The sequence below is a fragment of the Hyla sarda genome, chromosome 5 (assembly GCF_029499605.1).
Source record: "Hyla sarda isolate aHylSar1 chromosome 5, aHylSar1.hap1, whole genome shotgun sequence".
Classification (NCBI taxonomy): domain Eukaryota; kingdom Metazoa; phylum Chordata; class Amphibia; order Anura; family Hylidae; genus Hyla; species Hyla sarda.
This window is the reverse complement of record NC_079193.1, coordinates 117,230,246-117,246,300: the sequence shown is the minus strand read 5'-3', so window position 1 is coordinate 117,246,300 and position 16,055 is coordinate 117,230,246. Positions and strand designations below refer to the sequence as shown.

Genomic DNA, 16,055 nt, shown 5'->3' with positions numbered 1-16,055 from the left:
AAAAAAAAAGGCTTGAATAAGAAACCAGCTTCAGCCTTGTTTCATACAGTGACCCCTCGACCTACGATGGCCCCGACATACGATAATTTCGACATGCGATGGCCTCTCAGAGGCCATCGCATGTTGAAGGCAGCATCAACATACGATGCTTTTTTATGTCGGGGCCATCGCATGAACTGCTATCCGGCAGCGCTGACTGCTTCAGCTGCCGCCGGATAGTCGTTTACGGTGCCCCGTGAGCTCCGCTGACGATCACTTACCTGTCCTCGGGGCTCCGGCGCGTCCTCTTCGGGATCCCCTCCATCGTCGGCGCTCTCCATCGACGTTGTCACGTCGCTGCGCACGCCGTCCCGCCATCCAATAGGAGCGGCGTGCGTAGCGACATGATGGCGGCGATGGAGAGCGCGGTTGCCGGGGAGGCAGAGGCCTTGCTGGAGCGTCGGGGACACCTCAAGGATGCGGTGACAGCGATGGACGGCGACATCCCTGGCAGCGGTGACGGTCCGAAGCGACGGGGACAGGTGAGTACAACTTTCTCTAACAGTGGTCTACAACCTGCGGACCTCCAGATGTTGCAAAACTACAACTCCCAGCATGCTGGGAGTTGTAGTTTTGCAACATCTGGAGGTCCGCAGGTTGTAGACCACTGTCCTATACTTTACATTGCACGGATCCCTCAACATACGATGGTTTCAACAAACGATGGTCTGTTTGGAACAGATTACCATCGTATGTTGAGGGACCACTGTATACATATAGTAATATTACATTTATATTATATAGAATTTTTATTTTATGACTGCATGGTACAAGGCTTATTTCTGGAGACAAAACTATGTTCAGGATCTTTCATATAGGGATATGAATGAGCCCTAGAGACAGTAATAAATACATTTTTGTAACACAAATACAAAACAGTTAATATACTGTACTCCTTTTAATAGAGAATGTAAGGAAAAAAACAAACAAACATTTTTTCAAAGTCGAATAATCGCCATTTTCTGAAACTGTGTGCCAGTCTGAAGCTGGCAGGGCAACGTGTCAGGTTCTGCACATTTATCCTCACTGCTCGTTTTCAATAAAGTTTGATGAAAAAAACTAAAAACAAAACGAGCAATAACAGTGAAGCCACGTCGACATGAGGGGAATAATGCGGGCGGGCTCTTTCAGTTGGAAGACTGGAAGAAGTGGGAAGGAGCAAACAAAATGAAAGTTGGGCGGAGATTAGATGCTCTTAAAGCTGTGATCCGCTGAGCTTGGAGGTGTCTGCGGATATAAAGCAGAAGGTCTCAGGTTGAAGGAAGTCATGTCCTCTCCTCCAAAAGAGAAGCCGGACACCAGAGCTGGTCATCTGCCTGCCGGTATTGCTTGTATTCACTTTGCATGCTTTGTGCTTTAGCTCGTGTACAGATGGGGAGGTTTCAGAACACAGGCCGGGTCGGATTCTGAGATGCCATATGGCGAGAACGTCTGAGCAGCTGTGGTAGATGGCATCACTATGTACATGGCTCTGGCCCTTCAGAGCTGAGGGCACAACTACCCGGGGCAGCACCACACATCTGTAAAGTCAATATATAATTATTATTATTATTTTTACTAATATTAAAATAAGAGTTATCCAACATGAGAGCTTTGTACCGGTACTGTTGTCAGTGTTCCCTTAATCCAATGGGGTGCTGCCATTGGGTGCTGTGGAACTACGACTCCAGCTATGCTGAGGGTTGCAATTTCACAACAGCTGGAGAGTCACAAGATGCAAAGCAATAGTCAAACTGTTGTATTCAAAGCTGTGCGAGAATTGTCCAGCTGTTTACATACTTTGCTAGTTGCCTGCGCTGACCAGTATTATGTCTTTTTAAGTGGATACTGAGATTTCGAGTCTGTCAGTTGAGTTACGGTATACTACAGCAGCATCAAATCCTTTATAGGGGTACTCCACTGGAAAACATTTTCTTTAACCCCTTAAAGGGGTACTCCGCCCCTGGCATCTTATCCCCTATCCAAAGGATAAGATGTTAGATCGCCGCGGTCCCGCTGCTGGGGACCTCGGGGATTGCCACTGCGGCACCCTGCCATCATTACTGCACAGAGCGAGTTCGCTCTGTGCGTAATGACAGGCGTTACAGGGGCCGGAGCAGTGTGACGTCATGGCTCCGCCCCTCATGACATCACGGCCCGTCCCCTTAATGCAAGTCTATGGCAGGGGGTGTGACGACCGCCACGCCCCCTCCCATAGACTTGTATTGACGGGGGCGGGGCGTGATGCCATGAGTGGTGGAGCCGTGACGTAACGATGCTCCGGCCCCAGTATTGCCCGTCATTAAGTGCAGAGCGATCTAGCTCTGCGCAGTAATGATAGCGGGGTGCTGCAGCAACGATCCCCGGGGTCCCCAGCAGCGGGACCCCGGTGATCTGACATCTTATCGCCTATCCTTTGGATAGGGGATAAGATGTCTAGGGGCGGAGTACCCCTTTAAGGACTCAGGGTTTTTCCGTTTTTGCCTTTTCATTTTTTCCTCATCACCTTCTAAAAATCATGACTCTTTCAATTTTGCACCTAAAATTCTATATGATGGCTTATTTTTTGCGCCACCAATTCTACTTTGCAGTGACATTAGTCATTTAACCAAAAAATCCACAGGGAAACGGAAAAATAATTCATTGTGCGCCAAAATTGAAGAGAGAATTTCATTTTGCAACTTTTTTTCAGTTTCTATGCTGTGCATTTTTCGGTAAAAATGACATCTTTATTCTGTAGGTCCATATGGTTAAAACGATATCCTACTTTTATCAGTTTGATTTTGTCATACTACTGAAAAAAAATCATAACTACATGCACGGAAAATGTATACGGGGGGGGAAGGATCCAGAAAGCAAGTATCCTGTGCCTTGCACAGCTTTTTTGACACAAAGGGGAATTCTGTTACTTAACTTAGGATGTGGGGGGGGGGGGGCAGTCTACCGTTGGGATGCCGTGCGATCTCCTGCCGGGCGCCCCTGCTCTCCTCATGCACTGCGCTGAGATTGACATACCCCCCCTCCATGCATCTCTATGAGAGAGCCAGTGTAAGGGATTTTCATGCGCTTCTCTGGAGATTTCTGAAGACACAGCCAAGGGCAGAGCAGGGCTGTGTTACACCCTCACACACACCTCCCTCAGGTTTGAGCAACCCTGAGGGAGAGAGAAAGATAATCATTCAGTGCACAGCCCCGCCTCCCACCCCCAGCAGCAGGGACATACAGAAGAAGGAGCACAAACATACAGAAGTAACGCAGCATCATTTAATTCTTTATACATAGTTACATAGTTAGTACGGTCGAAAAAAGACATATGTCCATCAAGTTCAACCAGGGAATTGAGGGGTAGGGGTGTGGCGCGATATTGGGGAAGGGATGGGATTTTATATTTCTTCATAAGCATTAATGTTATTTTGTTCCAGGAATGTATCTAATCCTGTTTTAAAGCTAATTGTTCCTGCTGTGACCAGTTCCTGAGGTAGACTGTTCCATAAGTTCACAGTTCTCACGGTAAAGAAGGCGTGTCGCCCCTTGAGACTAAACTTTTTCTTCTCCAGACGGAGGGAGTGCCCCCTCGTCCTTTGGGGGGGGGGGGGGTTTAACCTGGAACAGTTTTTCTCCATATTTTTTGTATGGGCCACTAATATACTTATATACGTTTATCATATCCCCCCTAAAACGTCTCTTCTCAAGACTAAACAATTGTAACTCCTTTAATCGCTCCTCGTAGCTAAGATGTTCCATGCCCCATATTAGTTTAGTCGCGCGTCTCTGCACCCTTTCCAGCTCCACAGTGTCCCTTTTATGGACAGGTGCCCAAAACTGAACAGCATATTCCAGGTGAGGCCGTACCAATGCTTTATAAAGGGGGAGTATTATGTCCCTGTCCCTCGAGTCCATGCCTCTTTTGATACATGACAATATCCTGCCGGCTTTGGAAGCAGCAGCCTGACATTGCATGCTATTCTGTAGTCTGTGATCTACAAGTACACCCAGATCCTTCTCTGCCAGTTTAATCCCCCCTAAGACATACGACGCATGCAGGTTATTAGTACCCAGATGCATAACTTTACATTTATCCACATTGAACCTCATTTGCCAAGTGGATGCCCAGACACTTAGTCTATCCAAGTCATCTTGTAAACTATACACATCCTCTATAGACTGTACAGTGCTACAAAGCTTGGTGTCATCTGCAAACATAGAAACAGAGCTGTTAATACCATCCTCTATATCATTGATAAATAAATTAAACAACAGCGGGCCCAGTACTGAACCTTGGGGTACACCACTAATTACCGGGGACCAATCAGAGTACGAATCATTGACCACCACTCTCTGGGTACGATCCATAAGCCAGTGTTCATTCCAGTTACAAACTAAAATTTCCAAACCCAAAGACCTTAACTTACTTGTCAGACGTCTATGAGGGACAGTATCAAACGCTTTAGCAAAATCCAGAAACACTATATCCACAGCCATTCCTCTGTCAAGGCTTATACTCACATCTTCATAAAAGCAAATTAGATTGGTTTGACAACTTCTATCCTTAGTAAACCCATGCTGGCTATCACTTATAATACTATTATCCCCTATGTATTCCTGTATTTAATCCCTTATAAGTCCTTCAAACAATTTACCCACAATGCACGTTAAACCTACCGGTCTATAGTTTCCTGGGGAAGACCTAGAGCCCTTCTTGAAGATTGGCACCACATTCGCCTTGCGCCAGTCCCTTGGCACAATACCAGACACCAGAGAATCTCTAAATATCATGAACAGGGTTACAGATATTACTGAACTTACCTCTCTAAGAACTCTTGGGTGCAATCCATCTGGCCCTGGAGATTTGCTTACATTTATATTACTTAACTTACCTTGTACCATCTCTACATTAAGCCAGTTCAGTACATTACATGATGTGTTACCAGCACTGACCTGTCCAATGTCAGCTCCTTTTTCCATAGTCTATACAGAACTAAAGAACCCATTCAGTAGCTCCGCCTTCTCTTGATCGCCCGTGACAACCTCCCCATTATCATTATTAAGGGGTCCTATATGCTCTGTCCTTGGTTTTTTTGCATTTATATATCTAAAAAAAATATTTAGGATTAGTTTTGCTTTCTTTGGCCACCTGTCTCGTTTTGAATTTTTGCTGTTTTTATTACATTGTTACAGATTTTATTAAGCTCCAGGTGTACATGATGCTGCGTTACTTCTGTATGTTTGTGCTCCTCCTGTATGTCCCTGCTGCTGCTGCTGGAGGCAGGGATGTGCCCTGAATCCCTCGGAGCTGTTTGTTCGGAAATCTATGTAGCGCTCAGGGGAGGAGCGGACGCATATTCATCCGGGCTGCAGAAAAACATCTCACGCTGGAATTGCAGCTCTCGAGTATCTCTGGCAATCCCATAGACAGTGCATGGAGGAGGCTTATCGTCCACCGCCGCTTTGTGCCCGAGGAGAGTCGGTGTTGTGAACAAAAATCTCCAGAACACGGGGGCAGCAGGCAGCAGATGGCCACAGCCGTTGGTCCCGCCCCCCCCAGAAATCAGACGCTTATGCCCTAATCTGTGGATAGGGGATAAGAAGTTAAGTACAGTGGTCCCTCAAGTTACAATATTAATTGGTTCCAGGATGACCATTGTATGTTGAGACCATGGGGGGAGGGGGGGGGTGCATTTATCATTGTAGGTGTAACTGAAGCATTTTTCTACACCTTTTTTGTGTGTGCTGGTAATGTGTAGGAGCACCAAGTGTATTAAATGGTCACAGAGTATTTCATAACTTTTGTGGGGGGGGGGGGGGGGGGGGACGAGAACTGGTCACGCAAAAAAACAAGTCCTCATACTAGTCTGTGGATGAAAATATAAGTTATGATTTTTTTTAAGGTGAGGAGAAAGAAACGAAAACGGAAAAAAGTCCTTTAAAGGGGTACTTTGCCCCTAGCATCTTATCCCCTATCCAAAGGATGGGGGATAAGATGTCAGATTGCGGGGATCCTGCCGCTGGGGACCCCCGGGATATCCGCTGCAGCACCCCGCTATCATTACTGCACAGAGCAAACTCTCTCTGTGCATAATGAGGAGTGATGTCGCGGCCCGCACCCTTAATGCAAGTCTATGGGAGGGGGCGTGCTTGCTGCCCTTTCCCCCTCCCATAGACTTGTATTGAGGGGGCGGGCCGTGATGTCACGAGGGGCGGGCCATGACGTTACGATGCTCCGCCCCTTGTATCGACGGTCATTACGCACAGAGCGAGCTTGCTCTCTGCAGGGGCGGAGTACCCCTTTAACCCCTATTTAGCCAATTTTCAGCATAGGACCCACCATTTTTTTGCACATCTGACCACTGTCACTTTAACCATTTATAACTCTGGGATGCTTTTACCTTTCTTTCTGATTCCGAGAGAGTGGTTTTTATTATTATTTTTTTTTCGTGACATATTCTACTGACATGTGACATGTTAGTGGTAAAATTTTGTCGATACTTGCATCATTTCTTGGTGAAAAATTCCAAAATTTGATGAAAAAATTGAAAAGTTTGAATATTCCAAATAAATTATATATTGATTCACAAATACAGTATGTCTACTTTATATTTGCATCATAAAGTTGACATGTTTTTAATTTTGGAAGACATCAGAGGGCTTCAAAGTATAGCAGCAATTTTTCACAAAACTTTCAAAATCTAAATTTTTCAGGGACCAGTTCAGATTTGAAGGGCCTTCATATTAGAAATATCCCCAAATGACCCCATTTTAAAAACTTCACCCCTCAAAGTATTAAAAATGACATTCAAAGGTGTTTCACTGGAATAGCAGCAAATTGAAGGAGAAAATCTTCATTTTTTACACTAACATGTTCTTGTAGACCCAGTTATTGAATTTTTACAAGGGTTAAAAGGAGAGAAATCTTCCTAAAATGTGTAACCCAATTTCTCTTGAGTAAGGAAATACCTCGTGTATGTCAAGTGTTCGGCGGGTGCACTAGAAGGGAAGGAGCGACAATGGGATTTTGGAGAGTGAGTTTTTCTGAAATGGTTTTTGGGGGGCATGTCGCATTTAAGAAGCCCCTATGGTGCCAGAACAGCAGCAAAAAAAAAAACACACGGCATACTATTTTGGAAACTACACCGCTCAAGGAATGTAACAAGGGGTCCAGTGAACCTATACACCCCACAGGTGTTTGACGACTTTTCGTTAAAGTTGGATGTGTAAATTATTTTTTTTTTATTTTTTTCACAAAAATGCTAGTTTCCCCAATTTTTTTTATTTTTAAAAGGGGTAATAGGAGAAATTGCCCCCCAAAATTTGTAACCCCCTCTCTTCTGAGTATGGAAATACCCCATGTGTGGACATCAAGTGCTCTGCTGGCGCACTACAATGCTCAGAGGAGGAGTAGTCACATTTGGCTTTTGGAAAGCAAATTTTGCTGAAATGGTTTTTCGGGGGCATGTCGCATTTAGGAAGCCCCTATGGTGCCAGAAGAGCAAAAAAAAAAACCCCACATGGCATACTATTTTGGAAACTACACCCCTCAAGGAACGTAACAAGGGGTACAGTGAGCCTTGTAAATAAGGGGTACAGTGTGAGGTGTAAATAAAAAAAAATATATATATTTTCACTAAAATGCAGTTTTTTCCCCAAATTTTACATTTTTATAAGGGGTAATAGGAGAAAATGACCCCCAACATTTTTAACCCCATTTATTGAGTGTGGAAATACCCAATTTGTGGACATCAAGTGCTCTGCTGGTGCACTACAATGCTCAGAAGAGGAGGAGCGCAATTGAACTTTTGAAAAGAGAATTTGTTTGAAATGGAAGTCAGGGGCCATGTGCGTTTACAAAGCCCCCCCCTATGATGCCAGAACAGTGGATGCCCCCCCCCACCTGTGACCCTATTTTGGAAACTACACCCCTCACAGAATTTAATAAGTGGTGCAGTGAGTATTTACACCCCACTGGCGTTTGACAGATCTTTGGAACAGTGGGCTGTGCAAATGAAAAATTACAGTTTATTTTCACGGAGCACTATTCCAAAAATCTGTCAGACACCTATGGGGCGTAAATGCTCACTGTACCCCTTATTACATTACATGAGGGGTGTAGTTTCCAAAATGGTGTCACAGGTGGGGGGGTCCATTGTTCTGGCACTACGGGGGCTTTGTAAATGCACGTGGCCTTCAATTCCGGACAAATTTTCTGTCCAAAAGCCCTATGGCGCTCCTTCTCTTCTGAGCATTGTAGTGTGCCAGCAGAGCACTTTACATCCACATATGAGGTATGTTCTTACTAAGAAGAGATGGGGTTACAAATTTTGGTGGGCTTTTTTCCTATTTTCCCTTGTGAAAATGAAAAATTTAGGGTAACGTCAGCATTTTTTTTTTTTTTTTTCCTTTCCCTTTTTACCGCTTGTGAAAATAAAAAGTATGGGGCAACACCAGCATGTTAGTGTAAAATTATTTATTTTTTTACGCTAACAGGCTGGTGTAGTCCCCAACGTTTCCTTTTCATAAGGGGGTAAAAGGAGAAAAAGTCCCCCAAAATTTGTAGTTCAATTTCTCCCGAGTACGGACATGCCCCATATGTGGCCCTAAACTGTTTCCTTGAAATACGACAGGGCTCCAAAGTGAGAGCGCCATGTGCATTTGAGGACAAAATTAGGGATTGCATAGCTGTGGACATAGGGATATTCTGTGCCAGTGATTCCCAAACAGGGTGCCTCCTGCTGTGGCTAAACTCCCAGCATGCCTGGACAGTCAGTGGCTGTCTGGAAATGCTGGGAGTTGTTGTTGTCTTGCAACAGCTGAAGGCTCAGTTTTGGAAACTCTGCCGTACAATACTTTTTTCATTTTTATTGGGGGGGAGGGGGGGTGCGGAGACAGTGTAAGGGGGTGTATATGTAGTGTTTTACCCTTAATTATGTGGTAGTGTAATGTAGTGTTTTTTGGGTACATTCGCACTGGCAGAGGTTCACAGTGAGTTTCCCGATAGGAGTTTGCACTGTGGCGAAAAATTTGCCGCAGCTCAAACTTCAAGCAGGAAACTTACTGTAAAGCCACCCGTGTGCATGTTCCCTGTACATTCACATGGGGGGGGACCTCCAGCTGTTTCTAAATTACAACATGTACTGACAGACCGTGCATGCTGGGAGTTGGACTTTTACAACAGCTGGAGGCACGCTGGTTGGAAAACCTTCAGTTAGGTTCTGTTACTTAACACGGTATTTTCCAACCAGTGTACCTCCAGCTGTTGCAAAACTACAACTCCCAGCATGCCGAGACAGCGGTTTAGAATGGAGGTATGTATTGATGAAAAAGATGCATGAAAGGATGGCAATTATTTATTTCCATGGTTATACAAGTGGGAAGATAATGAGGAGGTTTGTGTTAATGCGGATTGCAATACATCGGAGGCACCTCCCAAACACTCAGGAATAGAATGAATAGCCACAGATTATATGTACTCCATAAATTCGAGAAACATAGGGGGTGATTTATCAAAACCTGTGCAAAGGAAAAGTTGCCCATAGCAACCAATCAGATTGCTTCTTTCACTTTGCAGAGGCCTTGTTAAAAATGAAATAAGCCATCTGATTCTTGGCTATGGGCAACTGGGCAACTTTTCCTCTGGACAGGTTTTGATAAATCTCCCCCATAGTGTATCCCCCATGCCAACCAATTCCATAATAACGTTTTCTCGGATTTCACAATCACAGGCATAGAAACAGATACCAGAAAATAGCGTTTACAGATTTGAGACCCTCAAAAGGAGGGAGTTGTACTGGATTTTTTTAATTAAATCTTTAGAGCCACACTGCCTGAATGAGTGCATTGAAAATATCTATTAATACACCACTGGTACCTGTTCTCTAGATCCAAATTTATTCCTCCATCATTTATTTACACACCTATTCCCTCTATCCATTTATCTCCTTGGCCTCCCTTTTTGTATCTACCAACTAGGTTTCCAACCAATACTGTAATCCACTTCTGACAGCTACCACCGAACAACAATCTCATTATCCTTTTTCCAACCAGCCATCTTTCTTTCACATCACATTTATTTCCTACTCCAATATTTCGTTTTCTACTAAACATCCAAACAGGGCTGTGGAGTCTGAGTCGAGGAGTTGGAGTCGGACACAATTTTGGGTACCTGGAGTTGGAGTCGGCAAACAATGAACCGACTCCTACAGAATTTAGATTGGAATAAAAAAAATGCAAGTTTAAATGTCCCAATTCACAAAAAGTTATAATTAAAGACTTCTCTACTGTAAGAATAAAGATCAATGCATGCAGTGCCTCAGGTAACCGCAAAACGAACACTTTAAGTGACCGTGAAGAAGCATGCTTTTCATGTGCTCTACTATATGACGCACAATTAGGAGCGGCAATACTTATACTTTCCATAGTGTTGTGTTCTGCTGTTACAGGGAACCCATGGATAACCTAGCCTCTCACTGATAAGGGATTAAGTAAATATGTTTTTTGCAGGACTAGAGACACTTGTATAAGTGAAGGAAATGGAGGGTCAATAGTTCAAGACTGAAGCTGTAAACCATTGGAAAAACTGCTGCCATTCAGCTAAGGCTATAAAAACTTGTAAACTCGATTGTAAGCTTAAAGGGGTATTCTGCCCCTAGACATCTTATCCCCTATCCAAAGGATGGGGAATAAGATGTCAGATCGCCAGGGACCCCCGGGATCGCCGCTGCGGCACCTCGCTATCATTACTGCACAGAGCAAGTTCGCTCTGTGTGTAATGATGGGCGATACAGGGGCCAGAGCATTGTTACGTCACAGCCCCGCCTCTCTTAATGTCATGGCTCGCCCCCTCAATACAAGTCTGGGAGGGGGCGTGGCAGTTGTCATAGACTTGCATTAAGGGAGCAGGCCGTGATGTCACGCTGCTCCGTCCCCTGTATCGCCCGTCATTACGCACAGAGCAAACTCTCTCTGTGTAGTGATGAAAGTGCGGTGTCGCAGCGGCAATCCCGGGGGTCCCCAGCAGTGGGACCCCGGCAATCTGACATCTTATCCCCTATCCTTTTGGATAGGGGATAAGATGTCTAGGGGAGGAGTACCCCTATAAACTTTAAACATGACTATGGGATTCTACTAGGGAAATCATGTTTTATAATAAATGCCCCTTCCTGGATCCTCACACTGCCCTAGCTTCAGCAGCAGATCAGCACACAAACTGTTGAATACAGTAGACTGTTGGCTTCCTAGAGTGATCACTGTAATGACATGTATGTTGCCTTTCTTTCCTTCAAGGAATGTATAAAATAAATTTGCATATTAATACAGAGGAGTCTGGGTTGGAAGTACAAAAAACTCCGGAGTCAGAACATTTATCTACCGACTCCACAGCCCTGCATCCAAATCACCCCTTCATCCACACCCACCAATGAACATCTTATCCATTTTATCACATTTGAACCCTCATAACCGTTTTCCATTAATAAACATTACATCCATTCTCTCATAACCATCATTAACGATCCTCCTTATATACTCTTCCCTATCCTGTTCACTAATAAACACTATATCCACTCTCTCACAATCATCAACGATCCTTCCATGTATTTTCATTAACCCAAACCTCCTCATAATCTTCCCACTTGTATAACCATGGAAATAAATAATTGACATCCTTTCATGCATCTTTTTCATCAATACATACTTCCGTTCTCTCCCAACTCCACTTACAATAACTTGCATTATGCTAGCAGAGATACCCACTCCGTACTCACGTTATTTTTAAGCAAATGCTTTTATGTTTAGGTGATGTAATACCACTTGCATGTATATCTACATTACTCTTGTTTATATGTTAAATGTATCGTATACAATTTTATTCATTTATTAACTAATTTGTTAAGAACATGTGACATCATATCAATGTGCCCAACTGGAGCCCGTCATAATAGAAGGCACCAGTTCCCCTATAAATAGTGATCACTGTTATCCTGCATGTCTGCCTTGTTCATATTGAGAAAGGGGCTTATGTCCTGAAACGCATCTGTTTTAACCCCTTAAGGACGCAGGACGTAAATGTACGTCCTGGTGAGGTGGTACTTAACGCACCAGGACGTACATTTACGTCCTAAGCATAACCGCGGGCATCGGAGCGATGCCCGTGTCATGCGCGGCTGATCCCGGCTGCTGATCGCAGCCAGGGACCCGCCGGCAATGGCCGACGCCCGCGATCTCGCGGGCGTCCGCCATTAACCCCTCAGGTGCCGGGATCAATACAGATCCCGGCATCTGCGGGAGTTCGCGATTTAAATGAACGATCGGATCGCCCGCAGCGCTGCTGCGGGGATCCGATCTTTCATAACGCCGCACGGAGGTCCCCTCTCCTTCCTCCGTGCGGCTCCCGGCGTCTCCTGCTCTGGTCTGTGATCGAGCAGACCAGAGCAGAAGATGACCGATAATACTGATCTGTTCTATGTCCTATACATAGAACAGATCAGTATTAGCAATCATGGTATTGCTATGAATAGTCCCCTATGGGGACTATTCAAGTGTAAAAAAAAAAATGTAAAAAAATGTAATAGTAAAAGTGAAAAATCCCCTCCCCCAATAAAAAAGTAAAACGTCCGTTTTTTCCTATTTTACCCCCAAAAAGCGTAAAAAACAATTTTTATAGACATATTTGGTATCGCCGCGTGCGTAAATGTCCGAACTATTAAAATAAAATGTTAATGATCCCGTACGGTGAACGGCGTGAACGAAAAAAAAAAAGTCCAAAATTCCTACTTATAATACATTTTATTAAAAAAAAAATTATAAAAAGTGTATTAAAAGTTTTTTATATGCAAATGTGGTATAAAAAAAAAGTACAGATCATGGCGCAAAAAATGAGCCCCCATACCGTCGCTTATATGGAAAAATAAAAAAGTTAGAGGTCATCAAAATAAAGGGATTATAAACGTACTAATTTGGTTAAAAAGTTTGTGATTTTTTTTAAGCGCAACAATAATATAAAAGTATATAATAATGGGTATCATTTTAATCGTATTGACCCTAAGAATAAAGAACACATGTAATTTTTTCCATAAATTGTACAGCGTGAAAACAAAACCTTCCAAAATTAGCAAAATTGCGTTTTTCGTTTTAATTTCCCCACAAAAATAGTGTTTTTTGGTTGCGCCATACATTTTATGATATAATGAGTGATGTCATTACAAAGGACAACTGGTCACGCAAAAAACAAGCCCTCATACTAGTCTGTGGATGAAAATATAAAAGAGTTATTTTTAGAAGGCGAGGAGGAAAAAATGAAAACGTAAAAATTAAATTGTCCTTAAGGCCAAAATGGGCTGAGTCCTTAAGGGGTTAAAGGGTACTCCGGTGAAAACCTTTTTTTTTCTATTAAATCAACTGGTGGCAGAAAGTTAAACAATTTGTAAATTACTTCTATTAAAAAATCTTAATCCTTCCAGTACTTATTAGCTGCTAAATGCTACAGAGGAAATTCCTTTTTTTTTTTGCAACACTGATGACATCACGAGCACAGTGCTCTCTGCTGACATCTCTGTCCATTGTTCCGCTCACTGAACAGACGGAGCAGAGTGATGACGCGGCCCATCAATCAAGCGGAGGGGGCGTCGCTGCCGGCCGAAGAACGGGAATTGATGAGAAGAGCACCCCGCCCAGGTGACTACTTGCGGCGGCGGTGACTAGTTTATAACTTCATATCTTCACCATCCCTGGGGGCAGGAGCATCCCCCGGGAATGGTGAAAATAAAGATTTTACCCTATATAACGCTTTGCCAAGCATTATATAGGGTAAAATCTGATGATTGGTTCCCTTTAAAAAAAAAAAAAAAAAAAAAATTTTAAACAAAATTAGTATGTATAACTTTCAAATTTTTATGCATACGGGGCTGTATGAGGCTCATTTTTTGCGCCATGATCTGTAGTTTTTATTGGTACCATTTTTACTTATAATTAACTTTTTTAATTGCTGCCTTTATTTTTTTGAATAAGAATAAAGCAGCAGTTTTTTTACACTTTTTTTTTTTTGTGTTTACGCCGTTCACCATATGGGATAATTAACACTTATATTTTGATGGTTCGGACACTTATGAACCCGATGATGCCAAATAATAATTTATTTAATTTTACACATTTAAGGATAAAATAGGAAAAAGGGCCATTCCAATCTTTATTGGGAGAGGGGCTTTTTCACTAAATATATATTGGCCCCTCAAGTTACAATATTAATTGGTTCCAGGACGACCATAGTATGTTGAGACCATAACTCTATGTAAACCTGGTAATTGGTTCTGAAGCCACCAAAATGTCATCCAAAAATAGGAACAAGTGAGAATTAAAGAAAAATAAGTAGATAAAGCAAGTCCTTACATATAAAAGTAAGAAAGATCTGATCTGCTGGGATCCATAAATCACTGTCTATGTAGAGGACAGGAGCTTCTTCAGGGTCCTGTACAGTTCACACAAAGTCCTTTTTAAAAAAAAATAAAAAAATAAAAAAAAAAAGCAATGGAGCCATCCTTACCTGGTGTCCAAAGGAGCAGGTAACCGTAGTACAGGTAAATGGTAAAGAACATATAATACCTCCCTGTACTGTAGGGGGCGCTACCAGACAGGAATTCAGTGCATGCACTTCAGTAATACGGGTGTTGTACCAGTAAATGTCCATTCTGATTGGTCAGATCTTCCAGCCATTGACACGTTTCACAGATCTGCGCTGTCCGTAGCATTGTATGTTGAGTCTGGTTTCATGTTACAATGGTCCAGAAAAGACCATTGTATGTTGAGGCCATTGTAAGTTGAGAGATCACTGTGTGTGTGTACCCAGAAGAAGAGAGAAAGCTAGCAGCCATATATAAATTGCACACCACAAATATTCATTATGTTCCAAAAAATATATATAAATCTTTATTTATCACAAAACAGAGAGGAAGAGAGGAAGCCTCCGTAGCTGGAGGCGGAATGCGTGGGGTCAGCTTCTCCCTGCTTTGGATGTGAGGAGTCCCGGTAGCAGCACTTTAGCACTGAGCCTGACAGCCAGACTTGATGGACATACAGCACTTTTCTCAGGTCGTAGTATTGCACTTTACATTGGTCAGACTTATTATATGCACTGAGATTTAGTTTTTTTGTTTGCACCTGATATTGATCAGATTTATATGCACTGAGATTCACATATATTTTTCATTACACTGACATTGGTTAGGCTACTAGGCGTTTTATATATTATATTTACATTTGCCAGGTGCTACTTATTGGTACAATCTTTAGAATTTGCTGCATAGATTGGTTTGTGTTTCATTGATCCGGGACTGGTTTACATCTTAGGGTTATGTGTACCCACTGCAGGGTGGGCGTAGTAGGATTATATTCCTCCGCTTTTGGATTGTGTTTTTAATTGTATGTACTCACCTGTCTGTTTTGTGATAAATAAAGATTTATATATATTTTTTGGAACATATTGAATATTTGTGGTGTGCAATTTATATATGGCTGCTAGCTTTCTCTCTTCTTCTGGGTCTATATTAAGTTGCACCCTATCTTTATTGAGGTGGTGCCCATCAGGTTTTTTATTTTTTATTTATGTGTGTGTGTATACATTTTTACATATGGCATAGCACTGATTAGTATTATCGACTATGATCTTCTCTGGTCTGTTCGATGTCGGGCCGGAGCAGGTAAGGGGGACCTCCGGCTGCCATTATGTATGATCGGATCCCTGTGATCCTGTCTTCTATTTAAATGCCTGTATTGCCGCAGATGCCGTGATATGTATTGATCACTGCATCTGAGGGGTTAATGGCGGACATCAGCGTGATCGCTGATGTCCACCATTGCCCCATTTTGGCCTTAAATGGGTACTGTCATTAAAACAAATTATTGCTATTGCACTCCTTATTGTAAAGTAAAACATTTTTTTCTAATATACTTTGTTTAAAAAACAAAACAAAAAATTAAGTTTTATTTGTGCTTGCACAGACTTTGGACTCCTGCTGGCCAGGCAAAAGTCCAAAATCAGGAAATGTAGTCCG

At 42.8% G+C, this 16,055-nt stretch overlaps 1 protein-coding gene across 2 annotated transcripts in view; it reads left to right on the top strand.

Annotated features, from left to right (window-relative positions):
• The first annotated feature begins 1,099 nt into the window (after window positions 1-1,099).
• Window positions 1,100-16,055, top strand: part of DAP (death associated protein) — a 59,190-nt gene continuing 44,234 nt past the window's right edge. Inside the window, exon 1 of one of the 2 annotated variants that reach the window (XM_056520146.1) lies at window positions 1,100-1,361. In XM_056520146.1, the coding sequence (XP_056376121.1) occupies window positions 1,307-1,361 (55 nt within the window). In that variant the 5' untranslated portion in view covers window positions 1,100-1,306. Of the gene's footprint in view, window positions 1,362-13,586; window positions 13,684-16,055 lie in introns of those variants that run through there. The other variant, XM_056520144.1, reaches the window with a different exon arrangement.